This window comes from Bufo gargarizans, chromosome 10 (assembly GCF_014858855.1).
Source record: "Bufo gargarizans isolate SCDJY-AF-19 chromosome 10, ASM1485885v1, whole genome shotgun sequence".
NCBI lineage: Eukaryota > Metazoa > Chordata > Amphibia > Anura > Bufonidae > Bufo > Bufo gargarizans.
Window position 1 is genome coordinate 66804039 of NC_058089.1, and position 17183 is coordinate 66821221.

Below are 17183 nucleotides of genomic sequence, written 5' to 3' on the forward strand. Positions count from 1 at the left end.
TAGATGCCCCCATAGTGCGCCTCTCCTCTCCCTTCCCCATAGTGGACCAGCAGCATGGTGCCCGATAAAAAACAATAAACACATATACATACCTCCATGGTGCTTTCAGCGATGTGGTGCAGGCCTCTTCTGGCCTGAAGCCTATCAGAAGGAACTGGAAAGGGAACCATAACCACAGCATATAGAAAGATGAGCGCTTCCAAAAATCTCCAGGGTCGTGCTGCCTGAGGCGACCACCTTTCTTTGCCTTATTTTCTGTGCTGCCCTGACTGGACCGTGTCCAACAGTACAGTGTTTTTCTTGCTAAGTATATATTTTTTTAAAATAAAGAGGCGCATTTATTAAGACTGACGTCTTAGACGCCGGTCTTAATAAAGGCCCATAGCTGGCGGTGGTTCCGCCAAAGTTATGAAGAGGCGCAGGCCTCTCCATAACTTCGGCGCATCCAGTGACAGTTGTAAATGTAAGACGGCTTCTGAGCTGTCTTACACTTAAAGCATTTTCTACGCCTCAAACAGTCGTAGAAAATGATAAATAAGACGGGCCTGCCAATCCGTCCCCTTCCTCGCCCACGTCCACAATTTTAGAACTGGCGTGAGCAGACCAAAGTTGTAGATAGTGGCACAACTAACCGTTGGGCCGCCATCTGCTCCTGAAATACGTCTAATTTAGTCGTATTTTAGCTTAGTAAAAGACCCCCAAAATGTCTGGTAAAAGACAGAGTGACGATTCATTTGGTAATATGTCATGGGAGTTTTGCTTTACGTCATCTGCCAGTGAGAATATGGGTGGCTGTGACAAAAGTAACAGCAACAGCAGCACTTTTTCCATCAGCCTTCCAGCCAGTAGTAAAAGGTCAAAGTTGTCCTTCACCTCTAGTAGTAGTTTTATAATGGACAACATTGTAGACTAGATGACTTACTCACCATCTCATTCACAGCAGGAGGATGTTACCTCTGAGTTTGACACCGTGCCTTTGAGCCCGTATTTAGCACATTCACCCTGCTCTTCCTCCATAGTAGTTACTTTGAGGCCCAATCAAAGCATTTTTTTTCTGTCATCTTTATCACTGACCCCTCCTGGTGGGGCAGCTTCTTTTCTCCTAAGAGTCAACACCTCAGGTGCTAGGGAAGATATTGGAGATAGTGCTCCATTCAAGTTCCCCTAGATTCTCCCCAGTCTCTCTGTCCCAGCCACTGAAAAGACCCCCACAGCATGATGCTGCCACCACTATGCTTCACTGTAGAGATGATATTGGGTAGATGATAAGCAGTGTCTGGTTTCCCACATACATGACTCTTAGAATTGAGGCCAACAACTTAAATCCTGGTTTCAGCAGACCAGACAATCTTGTTTCTCACAGTCTGGGAGTCCTTATGTTTAGTTTGTGTCACTTCCATCAGAGATCAGTTCTTTTTGACAGGAGAAAACTGCTTGCAGTCCTTTTTCTGCCTTCAGAAATAACTGTCTCTGATGGCAGTGACACAAACCGATGCAAATTGATAATGGATGCTTAAAACATGGATGATAAATTTAGTGCAAACTTATGTTCAAAATATGCTGGATCAGTTATCATTTATTTTTCTGTTTTTCTGATGGACCATAAGAATGGAAAGCTAAATGCTGATGTGAAAGAGCTTCAAGCTGCTTCCAAGTCGTGTGCAATTAATGGTGTATGTGACAGGTACTAAAAATTGTGACACCCATTAGGTACTAAATGTGTGACTCACTAATTAGGTATTACATTTTTGGATATATTAATTAGGGACTAAAAATTAAGGTGCATCACTGAGGTAGTAAAACTTGTTGTGGCACAAATGTTAGTTAAAGAGGACCTTTCACCAGCCCTGACATATCTGTTTTATTATCTATATGCATTTCCAGTGTAATAACAATTCTGTAACATCTATTCTTCTGTCTGTATGTCTTTATTATTTCGACTAGAAATTATGAATGAATTGCTAGCAGTCTGCAGTGAGGTGTGGTAACCAGTTGGGGGGGGGGGGGGGTGTACCTGCACAGACTCACTCTATCCAATCAGTGCTGTCATTTCCAGACTGTGCAGGTACACTCCCCCAACTGGTTACCACCCCTCTGTACCCTTCCTGCAGACTGCTGGCAATTCATTCATACATTCTAGTAGAAATAATAAGGGAATGGCACAACATACAGCCATAAGAATAGATTATAATAACAAACCCGAGCTTCTGCTCAGACCGCCAGGGCACGGATGGTGCAGGACTGCACTCCCACAGCAATAAATGTAAGCAATTTCTTGTAGCACCCTATGACTAAGGGTGCTACGAGCAGGTACCCGAAACACGTCAGAGAGAGATGCGATGCCTGTTTTGTATTTACCTTTTGTAGCTGAATGGATTTTACCAATACCGGTGGCTGGACATCGCTCACATTTATCGTCATAAGAATAGATGTTCCAAAATTGTTATTACATGGGGAATGCACGTACAGTGGATATAAAAAGTCTACACACCCCTGTTAAAATGTCAGGTTTCTGTGCTGTAAAAAAAAAAAAAATTGTCAAAGATAAATAATTTCAAAACTTTTTCCACCTTTAATGTGACCAATAAACTGTACCACTCAATTGAAAAACAAACTGAAATCTTTTAGGTGGAGGGAAGAAAACAAAAAAAACTAAAATAATTTGGTTCCATAAGTGCGTACACCCTCTTATAACTGGTGATGTAGCTGTGTTCAAAATTAAGCAATCACATTCAAAATTATGTTAAATAGGAGTCAGCATACATCTGCCATCATGTAAAGTGCCTCTGATTAACCCCAAATAAATTTCAGCTGCTCTAGTCGGTCTTTCCTGAAATTTTCTTAGTCGCATTCCACAGCAAAAGCCATGGTCCACAGAGAGATTCCAAAGTATCAGAGATCTCATTGTTAAAAGGTATCAGTCAGGAGAAGGGTACAAAAGAATTTCCGAGGCATTAGATATACCATGAAACACAGTGAAGACAGTCATCATCAAGTGGAGAAAATATGGCACAACAGTGACATTACCAAGAACTGGATGTCCCTCCAAAATTGATGAAAAGACTAGAAGTAAACTGGTCTGGGAGGCTACCAAGAGGCCTACAGCAACATTAAAGGAGCTGCAGTAATATCTGGCAAGTACTGGCTGTGTGGTACATGTGGCAACAATCTCCTGTATTCTTCATATGTCTGGGCTATGGGGTAGAGTGGCAAGACGAAAGCCTTTTCTTACGAAGAAAAACATTCAAGCCAGGCTACATTTTGCAAAAACACATCTGAAGTCTCCCAAAAGCATGTGGGAAAAGGTGTTATGGTCTGATGAGACCAAGGTTGAACTTTTTGGCCATAATTCCAAAAGATATGTTTGGCGCAAAACCAACACTGCACATCATCAAAACAACACCATACCCACAGTGAAGCATGGTGGTAGCAGCATCATGCCAAGGGGCTGTTTTTCTTCAGCTGGAACTGGGGCCTTAGTTAAGCTAGAGGGAATTATGAACAGTTCCAAATTCCAGTCAATATTGGCACAAAACCTTCAGGTTTCTGCTAGAAAGCTGACCATGAAGAGGAACTTCATATTTCAGCATGACAACGACCCAAAGCATACATCCAAATCAACAAAGGAATGGCTTCACCAGAAGAAGATTAATGTTTTGAAATGGCCCAGCCAGAGCCCAGACCTGAATCCAATTGAAAATATGTGGGGAGATCTGAAGAGGGCTGTGCACAGGAGATGCCCTCGCAATCTGACAGATTTGGAGTGTTTTTGCCAAAAAGAGTCTGCAAATCTTGCCAAGTCAAACTGTGCCATGCTGATAGACTCATACCCAAAAAGACTGAGTGCTGTAATAAAATCAAAAGGTGCTTCAACAAAGTATTTGTGTAAGGCTGTGCACACTTATGCAACCATATTATTTTATTATTTTTGCTAATTTTTTTAGGCAAGTTTTTCATCCTCTTCTCTATATGGAGAAGCTCACCAGAACAAAAAACACTACCCGTATATTTGTTTTGCAAGAAACGCTGCTAAAAACCGCCATAAAAACCATATGTGATATGAGAAAAAAACAGTAGCATTTTTTATGGCATTTAAAATGCTGGAAAAACACCAGAGCAAATTCATGTGTGTATGTGTCCTAAACGTGCTAGGAGTATTTGTTTTCTGCTGAAAAATATTTAGTGTGTGATTTCTGTATTAAATTTTTTTTTTGTTCTTTTTTTATTATTTTTTTTTTCTTTTTTTTCTTCTATTTTACAGGATGTAGATTTTTTTTCTTTAAGCGGTGGCTGGGAAGTGGTGAGCTCAATTGCTGATTACTGGTGTAGCAGAGTTGTCTGGAGTGCAGAAGAACAGAGTTATCATATTAAAGGTATGCACGTCATGCAGTATATGTATCGTACTCCCAAAAACCCTTTGGCCAACCAAAGATCTTTTACATTCTGCTAAAGGGGCATTCACAGTAGCCACTGATCACTGTGAGGAGTGCAAGGAGGAGGTAGGATGAGGGCGCTCCCTTCATGAATACAAAGGACTAATAATTGTCCAGTATATTCTTGGATAATTTTTTGTGCCAGTTTTGCTCCTAGAAAAGCATCCCTGCCCCTGTAGTATACTGCTCTAAATAGGGCATTCAGGTGACATATCAATGTTAAAAGCCCTCTTATTCTTAATGAATGAGAAGGATAACTGAAAAAATATAATCCTGGGCAACCCCATTCAACATGTGCCCCTGGGACGATCAATTGAACTCTTGGGTTTCACTTTTGGCACACCTGGCAAATACTTAAAATAATTGGAAGCTAGATCCACCTAGACTGTGGCAGCTGCAGAGCAAACATAGCGGATGATGGCCAATCATGTAATACAAGGGTGGCACGAGTCCGTCAAAATGGAAGTTGCTTATACAGAATGTCCCTCCATTGTGGCTCATGATCTTGAGAAGAGGACCCCCCTCTATGAAGTCATGAGACAACCCTTTGAAGGCCTGTTCTATTATTTCATAACAAAATGTTGAGTTTGTGGCATTGAGATAGTGTACCACTGGCCCTTGATGTATTTCTTATTAATTTATTAAAAGTGTTTAAAGTATCTACTGTATAATTATTAATTTTCTGCTTTAGGTGTGATGCCGCCAGATGAATATCACAGTGATGTTAATAACTCCGTGTATACAAATGTTCTGGCACAGATCAGGTGATACTTGCTTTAGATACATTATTGTCATGTAATATTACTTGAAGGCTAAATGCACATGGCCATAAAAGAGTTTATACAAAGAGGACCTTTCATGGGTCCAGACATTATCAAATAAGTGCATAGTGCAGGGATGTAAGGTCACTTACTAGTTTATCTGTGCGGCACTACGTTCCCCCGCTGTGCCCCCCGCTCGCTTGTCCTGCCTGGTATGTAAATGAATATCATCAGTACAGGGAGGAGGAGGCTGCCCTGTTTCTCAATGGGCGTCTCCTTCTCCCTGGCTGTAGCGTGGTCCAATCACAGCAGAGAGAAGGTGAGCTTTTCTTTCTCCCACGCTACAGCCAGGGATAAGGAGACTTCCATTGAGAAACAGGTGGAGTGAGCCTACCCCACCTGCTGCTTTGTCCTCGCCAAGTGCTTCTTTGTTCCGGAGGTCAGCGGTGTTAGAGAGGACCACGGATCGTCACAGCGCCTGCCAATTTAAGGCTACTTACTCGTGTTTTGTGCATGTCATGGACGGATCTGTTCAGAGAATACGACCGTCTGCATCCGTTCAGAACGGATCAGTTTGTATTATCTTTATCATAGCCAAGACAGATCCTTCTTGAACACCATTGAAAGTCAATGGAGGACGGATCCGTTTTCTATTGTGCCAGATTGTGTCAGTGAAAACGCATCCGTCCCCATTGACTTGCATTGTGTGTCAGGACGGATCCGTTTGGCTCAGTTTCATCAGACGGACATCAAAACGCTGTAAGCAGCGTTTTGGTTTCTGTCTCCAAAGTGGAATGGAGACTGAACTGGTGCAAACTGATTCAGAATGCAAACGAATCCGTTTTGGAGCCCATGACTGATTTCACAAACGGAAAGCCAAAACGCGAGTGTGAAAGTAGACTAAGACATATCTCCACGTTGCCTCCTTCCTCTGATTCGTTTCACCTCTTCCTCCTGTTTCCTGTGCGATCTAGGCCAATATCCAGGCAGGGTTTGGCAGTGTCGTCAACGTTGCTGGTCGGTAAGAGGGGATGGTGAGGAGTGGGACGCTCCATAATTAAAGGAAAAGAAAGGAGTTAAGGAGGAAAATGGATACTTAGAAGGGGCAGTGACAAACAGAGACCTAGAGCGTTTTTGATTTAAAGGGGGTGTAATGCCACCGTTTCAGCAGACAAGGGGTTAAGATCCGTTTAGGCGATATGCCCCTTTCCGAGAGACAGGCACAGCTACTGCAGAACACCAACCTCCCGAACTGGATACAAAATAGCACTCCAAACTGGAACCTCGCAAGTAGCTGCCAGCAGACGAACAGGAAAAGAATTCAGTCAGCTTACACTCCTGGCAATCAGTCTCCAACAGCATACAGGGAATCCCCCCAATAACGAGACAAGGCTCCGTGTTGAGGGTCAAGCAGTGCTCTGACTTTACTTCAAGTACAGCCTCTTTTATTGATAAAAAAACAAACATAGTACTGCCCACAGAGTTTTGAAATCCAACCAATCAGTAATTCACAACACACACAATGTAAATACAGCAATCAATCGTTCCCGCCCCCTAGAGGACCAGAAGGGAGACTGCGACACAGGACAGATACAACATATCCCCACAATGCATCATGGTTTCCTCCCCTCTGCTGGGAGACAACCGAGGGCAATCCAATTATCTCTCAGGACAAAGGGGAGATCACCAATACACACGTGGAGACAACAGGACAGACATCACCATTTAAACACACAATGGGACAATAGAACCACACCTAGCATATTCCTCCCAAGCTGACAAGTTACACTTATTATACGTTGTTACAACTTTGTGAGGTTACATTGTCCATACATATAACTTACATCAATTTAAACAGTATAACTTGGGGACAAACCTATCCAAAATTCACTGGAATAGGTTCAGGGGTTCAAAAGTTAGCATGGGCCATAATCCTGAGGCAAGAGGCCTTCAAACAGCCCCCTCCAAAAGCCAGTGGCGAGGTTGGTTTCGCCACAGGGGGGAAAGAACTTTTGCCATTCCTAGAGTTATCTCGGTCCAGTTGGGACCCCCTAAATTTCAAGTGTGGTGGGGTGCGGCTTAATCTTGGAGTGACGTACATACAAGCTGTGAAAAGACACTGTCAATTTCTCCAAGCCATATTTATAAGTTTGCTAATAGAAGCAATAGAAAATCTGAACTGTCCTGCCCAAAATGCCACTCATGGAGTAGACCAGAAGGGAGACTGTCTAAGATAGATGCTAAAAAATTTTTTTTAAACTGGCATGCTTTCAGTTTTTCATGGCCATTTTGCATCCTTCTGTGCATCCATTTTCTGTCCGTTCATCCCAATCCTTGCAGAGTCCTCACAGTATACATAATGCCCCCTGGACATCACATGGGCCTCAAAGTGCCCCCCAACGTGAATAATGGCCCCCATAGTGCACCCAAGTTTGAATAATGGCCCCCATAGTGCTCTCAAGTTTGAATAATGGCCCACTAGTGCCCCCCAGAGTGAATAACCGTCCCCATAGTGCCACCACAGTATACAGAATTACCCCATTAGTTCCCCCCAGGATGATTAATACACCATTATTGCCCCCCAGGATTATGAATGGTCCCATTAGTGGCTCCCAGTACTAAAAATTCACCCATTAGAGCCCTCCATATCTGTTTGGGTTAAAATAAAAAATCACTCACCTCATCCACTTACATGCACAGAGACAGTCGCTCTTCACTTGATACTGACTTACACTACCAGTGTGATGATATCACCATGTGCTCCCAGCATGATGATGTCGCATGCGCTCCCAGTGTGAAGAGCGACTGTCTATGAGCATGTTGGTAGATGAGGTGACTCATTTTTTAACCATTATGAAAGTGCATTTTTCACTAGTTTACATGTTTTTAATGATTGTTAGACAGGTGCACTCTTGTCTAAACGGCCGTAAAATATTGCCCCATTGAGTTCAGTGGGGTTTGGTTGGCTGTGAAATCTGGCAAAAATAGGACGCCCTATTTTCTGGCAGCCACTGTTGAGTAGCCATTAAAAAAAATGGTCATGTGAATAGCCCCGTTGAATTGGTTCTGAAAATGGCTGTTATTCAGTTTTCCCTAGTGGTTTCTTCACTCTGCCCCTCCCCCCATAGAGCCCCTGTCAGGCTGTGTTTCCTGATGCCAGTTTCAGTTTCTCTGGCTCCTCGCCCCCAGAGACTGGACTCTTTATTTCCCCCAACAACTCTCACACAGCACAGCCACATCATGTCTCCTTCTCACCCACAAGGACCTAGACAAATGAAGTTAGTCGTCTCTGCTACCACTGTTACCTGTGCCACTTTCAGCCTGCCCCTACTTCCCCAACAGAGCCCTGCCACATGTTACTCTCTACCCCCACAGAATCCTGAGTGATCGCAGGCCATAAGGTTTATGCTAGACTATGGACTGACTGACTGTATAGTTTGCACTAGACCAGTGGTGGGCAACCTTATTAGTAAAATGAGCCAAATATCGACAAAACAGCAATTTTTATTTTTTTGAGAGCCAAATTCAAATATATAGGAAGGTACATTGTTATTTACTTCATAAGGGTATTCCTAACCATCTGAACATACCTTTCTCAATCCTCGACACTACATCTTCTTTCACTCCATAACGTTTTACCCTATAAGACGCACATAGGTTTTAGAGGAGGACAATATGGAAAAAAATATTTTTCATTACACCTCAGGTCAGACCACTAATCAGAACCTCAATGTTTGAAATCTCTTTTTATTAGACAAGCAAAGAAATATCACCAAATCGCATGTAGCGCAGTACAGCGGGTGACACATCACAATCAAATCTAGTCATAGATCATCGAAGGCATAGCCTAACAATACAGGTTAGGATGTGACAACCACTCAGCTAGGGCAAGGGGCCCTTAACCACTTAAGGACCACAGGTTTATACCCCCCTAGTGACCAGGCCCTTTTTTACAAATCGGCACTCCACAACTTTAGCGGTTTATTGCTCGGTCATGCAACTTACCACCCAAATGAATTTTACCTCCTTTTCTTCTCACTAATAGAGCTTTCATTTGGTGGTATTTCATTGCCGCTGACATTTTTACTTTTTTTGTTATTAATCGAAATTTAACGATTTTTTTGCAAAAAAATGACATTTTTCACTTTCAGCTGTAAAATTTTGCAAAAAAAACGACATCCATATATACATTTTTCGCCAAATTTATTGTTCTACATGTCTTTGATAAAAAAAAAATGTTTGGGCAAAAAAAAAATGGTTTGGGTAAAAGTTATAGCATTTACAAACTATGGTACAAAAATGTGAATTTCCGCTTTTTGAAACAGCTCTGACTTTCTGAGCACCTGTCATGATTCCTGAGGTTCTACAATGCCCAAACAGTAGAAAAACCCCACAAATGACCCCATTTCGGAAAGTAGACACCCTAAGGTATTCACTGATGGGCATAGTGAGTTCATAGAACTTTTTATTTTTTGTCACAAGTTAGCGGAAAATGATGATGATTTTATTTTTTTTATTTTTTCTTACAAAGTCTCATATTCCACTAACTTGCGACAAAAAATAAAAAATTCTAAAAACTTGCCATGCCCCTCACGGAATACCTTGGGGTGTCTTCTTTCCAAAATGGGGTCACTTGTGGGGTAGTTATACTGCCCTGGCAATTTAGGGGCCCAAATGTGTGAGAAGAACTTTGCAATCAAAATGTGTAAAAAATGACCGGTGAAATCCAAAAGGTGCACTTTGGAATATGTGCCCCTTTGCCCACCTTGGCAGCAAAAAAGTGTGACACATCTGGTATCGCCGTACTCAGGAGAAGTTGGGGAATGTGTTTTGGGGTGTCATTTTACATATACCCATGCTGGGTGAGAAAAATATCTTGGTCAAATGCCAACTTTGTATAAAAAAATGGGAAAAGTTGTCTTTTGCCAAGATATTTCTCTCACCCAGCATGGGTATATGTAAAATGACACCCCAAAACACATTCCCCAACTTCTCCTGAGTACGGCGATACCAGATGTGTCACACTTTTTTGCTGCCAAGGTGGGCAAAGGGGCACATATTCCAAAGAGCACCTTTCAGATTTTGCAGGCCATTTTTTACACATTTTGATTGCAAGGTACTTCTCACACATTTGGGCCCCTAAATTGCCAGGGCAGTATAACTACGCCACAAGTGACCCCATTTTGGAAAGAAGACACCCCAAGGTATTCCGTGAGGGGCATGGCGAGTTCCTAGAATTTTTTATTTTTTGTCACAAGTTAGCGGAAAATGATGATTTTTTTTTTTTTCTCTTTTTTCCTTACAAAGTCTCATATTCCACTAACTTGCGACAAAAAATAAAAAATTCTAGGAACTCGCCATGCCCCTCACGGAATACCTTGGGGTGTCTTCTTTCCAAAATGGGGTCACTTGTGGCGTAGTTATACTGCCCTGGCAATTTAGGGGCCCAAATGTGTGAGAAGTACTTTGCAATCAAAATCTGTAAAAAAATGACCGGTGAAATCCGAAAGGTGCACTTTGGAATATGTGCCCCTTTGCCCACCTTGGCATCAAAAAAGTGTGACACATCTGGTATCGCCGTACTCAGGAGAAGTTGGGGAATGTGTTTTGGGGTGTCATTTTACATATACCCATGCTGGATGAGAGAAATATCTTGGCAAATGACAACTTTTCCCATTTTTTTATACAAAGTTGGCATTTGACCAAGATATTTTTCTCACCCAGCATGGGTATATGTAAAATGACACCCCAAAACACATTCCCCAACTTCTCCTGAGTACGGCGTTACCACATGTGTGACACTTTTTTGCAGCCTAGATGCGCAAAGGGGCCCAAATTCCTTTTAGGAGGGCATTTTTAGACATTTGGATCCCAGACTTCTTCTCACACTTTCGGGCCCCTAAAAAGCCAGGGCAGTATAAATACCCCCCATGTGACCCCACCTTGGAAAGAAGACACCCCAAGGTATTCAATGAGGGGCATGGCGAGTTCCTAGAACTTTTTTTTTTTTTTGCATAAGTTAGCAGATATTGATTTTTTTTTGTTTTTTTCTCACAAAGTCTCACTTTCCGCTAACTTAGGACAAAAATTTCAATCTTTCATGGACTCAATATGCCCCTCACGGAATACCTTGGGGTGTCTTCTTTCCGAAATGGGGTCACATGTGGGGTATTTATACTGCCCTGGCTTTTTAGGGGCCCTAAAGCGTGAGAAGAAGTCTGGAATATAAATGTCTAAAAATGTTTACGCATTTGGATTCCGTGAGGGGTATGGTGAGTTCATGTGAGATTTTATTTTTTGACACAAGTTAGTGGAATATGAGACTTAGTAAGAAAAAACAAAAACAAACAAAAAATTTCCGCTAACTTGTGCCAAAAAAAATGTCTGAATGGAGCCTTACCAGGGGGGGGGGTGATCAATGACAGGGGGGTGATCACCCATATAGACTCCCTGATCACCCCCCTGTCATTGATCACCCCCCCTGTAAGGCTCCATTCAGACATCCGCATGATTTTTTTACGGATCCATGGATACATGTATCGGTTACACAGAACGCATGCGGACGTCTGAATGGAGCCTTACAGGGGGGTTATCAATGACAGGGGGTGATCAGGGTAATCAGGGTGATCACCCCCTGTCACTGATCACCCCCCCTGTAAGGCTCCATTCAGACATCCGCATGATTTTTTACGGATCCATGGATACATGTATCGGATCCACAGAACGCATGCGGACGTCTGAATGGAGCCTTACAGGGGGGTTATCAATGACAGGGGGTGATCAGGGTAATCAGGGTGATCACCCCCCTGTCACTGATCACCCCCCCTGTAAGGCTCCATTCAGACATCCGCATGATTTTTTACGGATCCATGGATACATGTATCGGATCCACAGAACGCATGCGGACGTCTGAATGGAGCCTTACAGGGGGGTTATCAATGACAGGGGGTGATCAGGGTAATCAGGGTGATCACCCCCCTGTCACTGATCACCCCCCCTGTAAGGCTCCATTCAGACATCCGCATGATTTTTTACGGATCCATGGATACATGTATCGGATCCACAGAACGCATGCGGACGTCTGAATGGAGCCTTACAGGGGGGTTATCAATGACAGGGGGTGATCAGGGTGATCACCCCCCTGTCACTGATCACCCCCCCTGTAAGGCTCCATTCAGACATCCGCATGATTTTTTTACGGATCCATGGATACATGTATCGGATCCACAGAACGCATGCGGACGTCTGAATGGAGCCTTACAGGGGGGTTATCAATGACAGGGGGTGATCAGGGTAATCAGGGTGATCACCCCCCTGTCACTGATCACCCCCCCTGTAAGGCTCCATTCAGACATCCGCATGATTTTTTACGGATCCATGGATACATGTATCGGATCCACAAAACGCATGCGGACGTCTGAATGGAGCCTTACAGGGGGGTTATCAATGACAGGGGGTGATCAGGGTAATCAGGGTGATCACCCCCCTGTCACTGATCACCCCCCCTGTAAGGCTCCATTCAGACATCCGCATGATTTTTTACGGATCCATGGATACATGGATCGGATCCACAAAATGCATGCGGACGTCTGAATGGAGCCTTACAGGGGGGTTATCAATGACAGGGGGTGATCAGGGTAATCACCCCCCTGTCACTGATCACCCCCCCTGTAAGGCTCCATTCAGACATCCGCATGATTTTTTACGGATCCATGGATCGGATCCACAAAACGCATGCTGACGTCTGAATGGAGCCTTACAGGGGGGTTATCAATGACAGGGGGTGATCAGGGTAATCAGGGTGATCACCCCCCTGTCACTGATCACCCCCCCTGTAAGGCTCCATTCAGACATCCGCATGATTTTTTACGGATCCATGGATACATGGATCGGATCCACAAAACGCATGCGGACGTCTGAATGGAGCCTTACAGGGGGGTTATCAATGACAGGGGGGTGATCAGGGAGTGTATATGGGTGATCACCCGCCTGTCATTGATCACCCCCCTGTAAGGCTCCATTCAGACGTCCGTATGCTTTTTGCGGATCCGATCCATGTATCCGTGGATCCGTAAAAATCATACGGACGTCTGAACGGAGCCTGACAGGGGGGTGATCAATGACAGGGCGGTGATCAATGACAGGGGGGTGATCAGGGAGTTTATATGGGGTGATCATGGGTGATCAGGGGTTTATAAGGGGTTAATAAGTGACGGGGGGGGGGGGGGGTGTAGTGTAGTGTGGTGTTTGGTGCGACTGTACTGACCTACCTGAGTCCTCTGGTGGTCGATCCTAACAAAAGGGACCACCAGAGGACCAGGTAGGAGGTATATTAGACGCTGTTATGAAAACAGCGTCTAATATACCTGTTAGGGGTTAAAAAATTCGGATCTCCAGCCTGCCAGTGAATTATCGCCGCTGGCATGCTGGAGATCCACTCGCTTACCTTCCGTTCCTGTGAGCGCGCGCGCCTGTGTGCGCGCGTTCACAGGAAATCTCGCGTCTCGCGAGATGACGCCTATTGGCGTTAGTGTGACCTGGGAGAGCCGCCGCGATGACGCCTTTCGGCGTTAGCGTGGCGGCAAGCGGTTAAAGTGATTGATCTTACAAAACAAATGCGGGTAACATTAGATACATAACAGTAAGGGGAGGGGAGGTGGGATGGGGATAACAGCCCTAACAGTGTGTCAACCCAAGGTGCAGTTAGGGTCCCGCTCAGGAACGTCTATATAACTAAGTTATATTTATCTAAGGTTATGTATATTTATCTATAACCTGGCACAAACAAGTTTTGACTATATCAGGATAGGAGGCGTGCCGAAAAGAAGGAATGTAATGAAATAAAAAGAAATAAAAGAAAAAAAAAAAAAAAAGGGGGGGGTTCTGCATATTGATTATATTGGGGGGGGTTCTGACTCTGATTAAGGATATGGGAAGACGGTCAGTCTTCCCATATCCTTAATCAGAGTCCCACTGTTGAGCGTTGAGAAGGTTTGTCCTATAATCTAACCACGGTTGCCAGATCTGTAAAAATCTATTTCTGCTATGGTATGTCCAGCCTATCAGTTCCTCCATCTGGCATATCTGTCGGACCCTACTCCGCCACATCTTCAGTGTTGGTGGGTCAACTGATCTCCATTTTACTGGGATTAAGAGCTTTGCGGCCATAAGCAGATGCGTGGCCAAGTTATTTTTTTCCGGGGCGAAAATCTGGGGTAGGGATCCAGAGTAGTACTAGCTGGGCTGAAAGTTTCAGGGTCATTGTACAGATCCTGTTAATGGTGCTTTCTACATCTGTCCAGAAGGATCTGATGGCAGGACATAACCACCAGATGTGGGATAAGGATCCGGTGGCAGCAGCACACCTCCAACAAAGATCCGTAGAGAGCAACCGGATTTTAAAAAGGAACTCGAGGGTTCTGTACCAACGCAACGCTGTCTTAACAGAGTTTTCTTAAATTTTTATGCACTTGTAAAAGCCGTGCGAAGATTTCTGAATCCATTTACTGTCAGTGTCACTAAATTCAAGGTGGAGTTCTTTTCCCCACTCAGCAACCCAGGGCGGTACGCTAGAATAGCTCTCACTTAGAATCTGCCTATAAATGAGGGTGGTGCATTTATGAGGTAAATTTGGCAGCAGAACATAATTCTCCAACCATGATGGATCAGGGAGAGGGGTAAATTTGGAAATCATAAACTGCCTACAAGCATTCTCAAAGTCATATCTTTGAATTAAATCTTTATCAAGGGCAGGTACACCCGAGAGGGCAGTATAGAAGTCGGAAGTGATCTGTAACCCTTTCAAATCTCCTAATCTGTGATGTGACATTGATAGCCAAATGTTTGATGGAGATTTAATTTGTGGGAACAGTAGTGTGGGGATAACTGAGATAGGAGCTAAGGGAGAAATCTTGTCCTGAGCAGATGTTAAGACCAAAGACTTATGGCAAATATGCAGCATTCCTCTGGTGAGTTTCGAAAATCTGCATAACCTCCAGCAAAGCCTCTTCAGGATTTGACAACAGAAGCAGTAAATCATCAGGAGCAGTAAATCTGCCTAGTTTCACTCATTTGATCGTGGGGGATTGGCGGAACTTAAGAAGAAACGTCTCTAGGGTGAGTACAAACAAGGTGGGGGATAATGGGCATCCTTGACGAGTACCGTTTCTAATTTGGAAGGCGTTCGATAGGGTGCCGTTGACTAGTACTCTCGCAGATGGTGCAGAGTATAGAGTATAGACAGCTCTGATGAGGCCTTCAGGGAAGCCAAAGGCTTGTAGTACTTTCTCCATATAGGCCCAGCTAACCCTATCGAACGCCTTCTCCGCATCTGTGCCCAGGAGTACAAGAGGGTACTTAGATCTGATGGCGTGGGTGATCGCATGTATGACTCTACTGATATTATGCCTACCCTCTCTACCTGCAACGAAACCTACCTGTTCTTCACCCACAAGCCCAGGGAGCAACCCTGACATCCTGCTGTTAAGCAGTTTAGCCCACCACTTCAAATCGGTGTTCAGCAGTGAAATCGGCCTGTAACTTCCACATGCTTCCTTATCCTTCCCTTCTTTATGGATAATCGTTATGTGCGTTTCCTAGGCTTGTGGGGTCAGAGAGCCACCTGTAAGGAGGAGATTGCATGCCGTGACAAAATGTGGGACTAAAATATCTTTATACTTTTTGTAATATGAGCTTGGAAAACCGTCAGGTCCGGGACTCCTGCCTGAAGGGATAGACATTAGAACCTTTTCTACCTGTTCCGTTGTAAATGGTTGAAGCAGCTGATGTATATCGACCTCAGAAATTCTTGGGATGTTAATAGAGCTAAGGAACTCCGACGTGCGTGTCTCGATTTGCTGGCTGGTGAGGGGTATTGGGAGGTTATACAGATTTGAATAAAAGGAGCAAAACTTCTGAGCTATCGCTGGAGTATTAATAAGTCGGGGGCCTGAGGCTGATTTGATGGCTTGAATAAAGGATTTATTTCTTTGGTTCTTAATAAGGTTGGAGACTAACTTAGAACCCCTATTCCCATGAAGGTATTGTTTGAAGCGCAATACGAACATTCAAAGAGTCAGTGACCTTATGCCTCAAGCACTTAAGCAGAACCTCAATGTTAATAAGACCTCCCTGAGATCAGATGTCAGCTCAGACCCCAAAGTAAATGACCCCCTCAATCAGACCTCAGATAAGAGCCCCATGCCTCTCAGCATCCCCATTATCAACCATGATGCCTCTCATCATCACCATTATCATCCATGATGCCTCTCATCATCCATGATGCCTCTCATATCCCCCATTATGATTCTCATCACCTCATTGCCTCAGATCAGCCCCACGTTTCATAAAATAAAAAAGCACTTACCTCTCCGGCTCCTGGATGCTGCTGCTCCTCACCACCCGCGCTCTGTGTTCCTCCTGCTGTCGGCTGTGCTGTGAACTGGCGTGCACAGAGTGACGTCACAGAGCACCTCACACTGTGCGCAGCCCTGCACAGCCTACAACCGAGGACCAGGAAGCGGTGAGTACAGAGCCTTCACCACTTCCTGGTCTTCACCCTCCTACCTATTTTTGCTACGGGCAACGAAAATGCTATCGCACTGTACATGTGAGCCCGCACCTGGAAGAGCCAATATCAGGGGGCTAAAGAGCCGCATGTGGCTCTAAAGCCGCAGGTTGCTGACCACTGCACTAGACTATGGACTGATTGACTGTATAGTTTGCACTAGACTATGGACTGACTGACTGTATAGTTTGCACTAGACTATGGACTGAGTGACTGACTACAGCGTTTACTCTGGACTATGGGCTAAGTAATTGCAGACTTTACAGCAGACTATGGACCAGCCACCATGTTGAATAAAGAGCAACTGTGGCAGATGGATGTTAGAGAAGTGTGGCAGCTGCAGAGACAGCGTACAGCTCAGGGACACACTAATTTCCCCATCCCCATTAAAAATTTAAATTATAGGGTCTCCACCAGACTTAA

At 44.2% G+C, this 17183-nt stretch overlaps 1 protein-coding gene across 1 annotated transcript in view; it reads left to right on the forward strand.

The window, feature by feature from the left end:
- PGGHG (protein-glucosylgalactosylhydroxylysine glucosidase) overlaps positions 1-17183 on the forward strand; it is a 344294-nt gene that overhangs the window by 129981 nt on the left and 197130 nt on the right. The window contains exons 7-8 of the mRNA XM_044269473.1: positions 4262-4373; positions 5125-5197. Of these exons, the coding sequence (XP_044125408.1) occupies positions 4262-4373; positions 5125-5197 (185 nt within the window). The remainder of the gene's footprint in view (positions 1-4261; positions 4374-5124; positions 5198-17183) is intronic.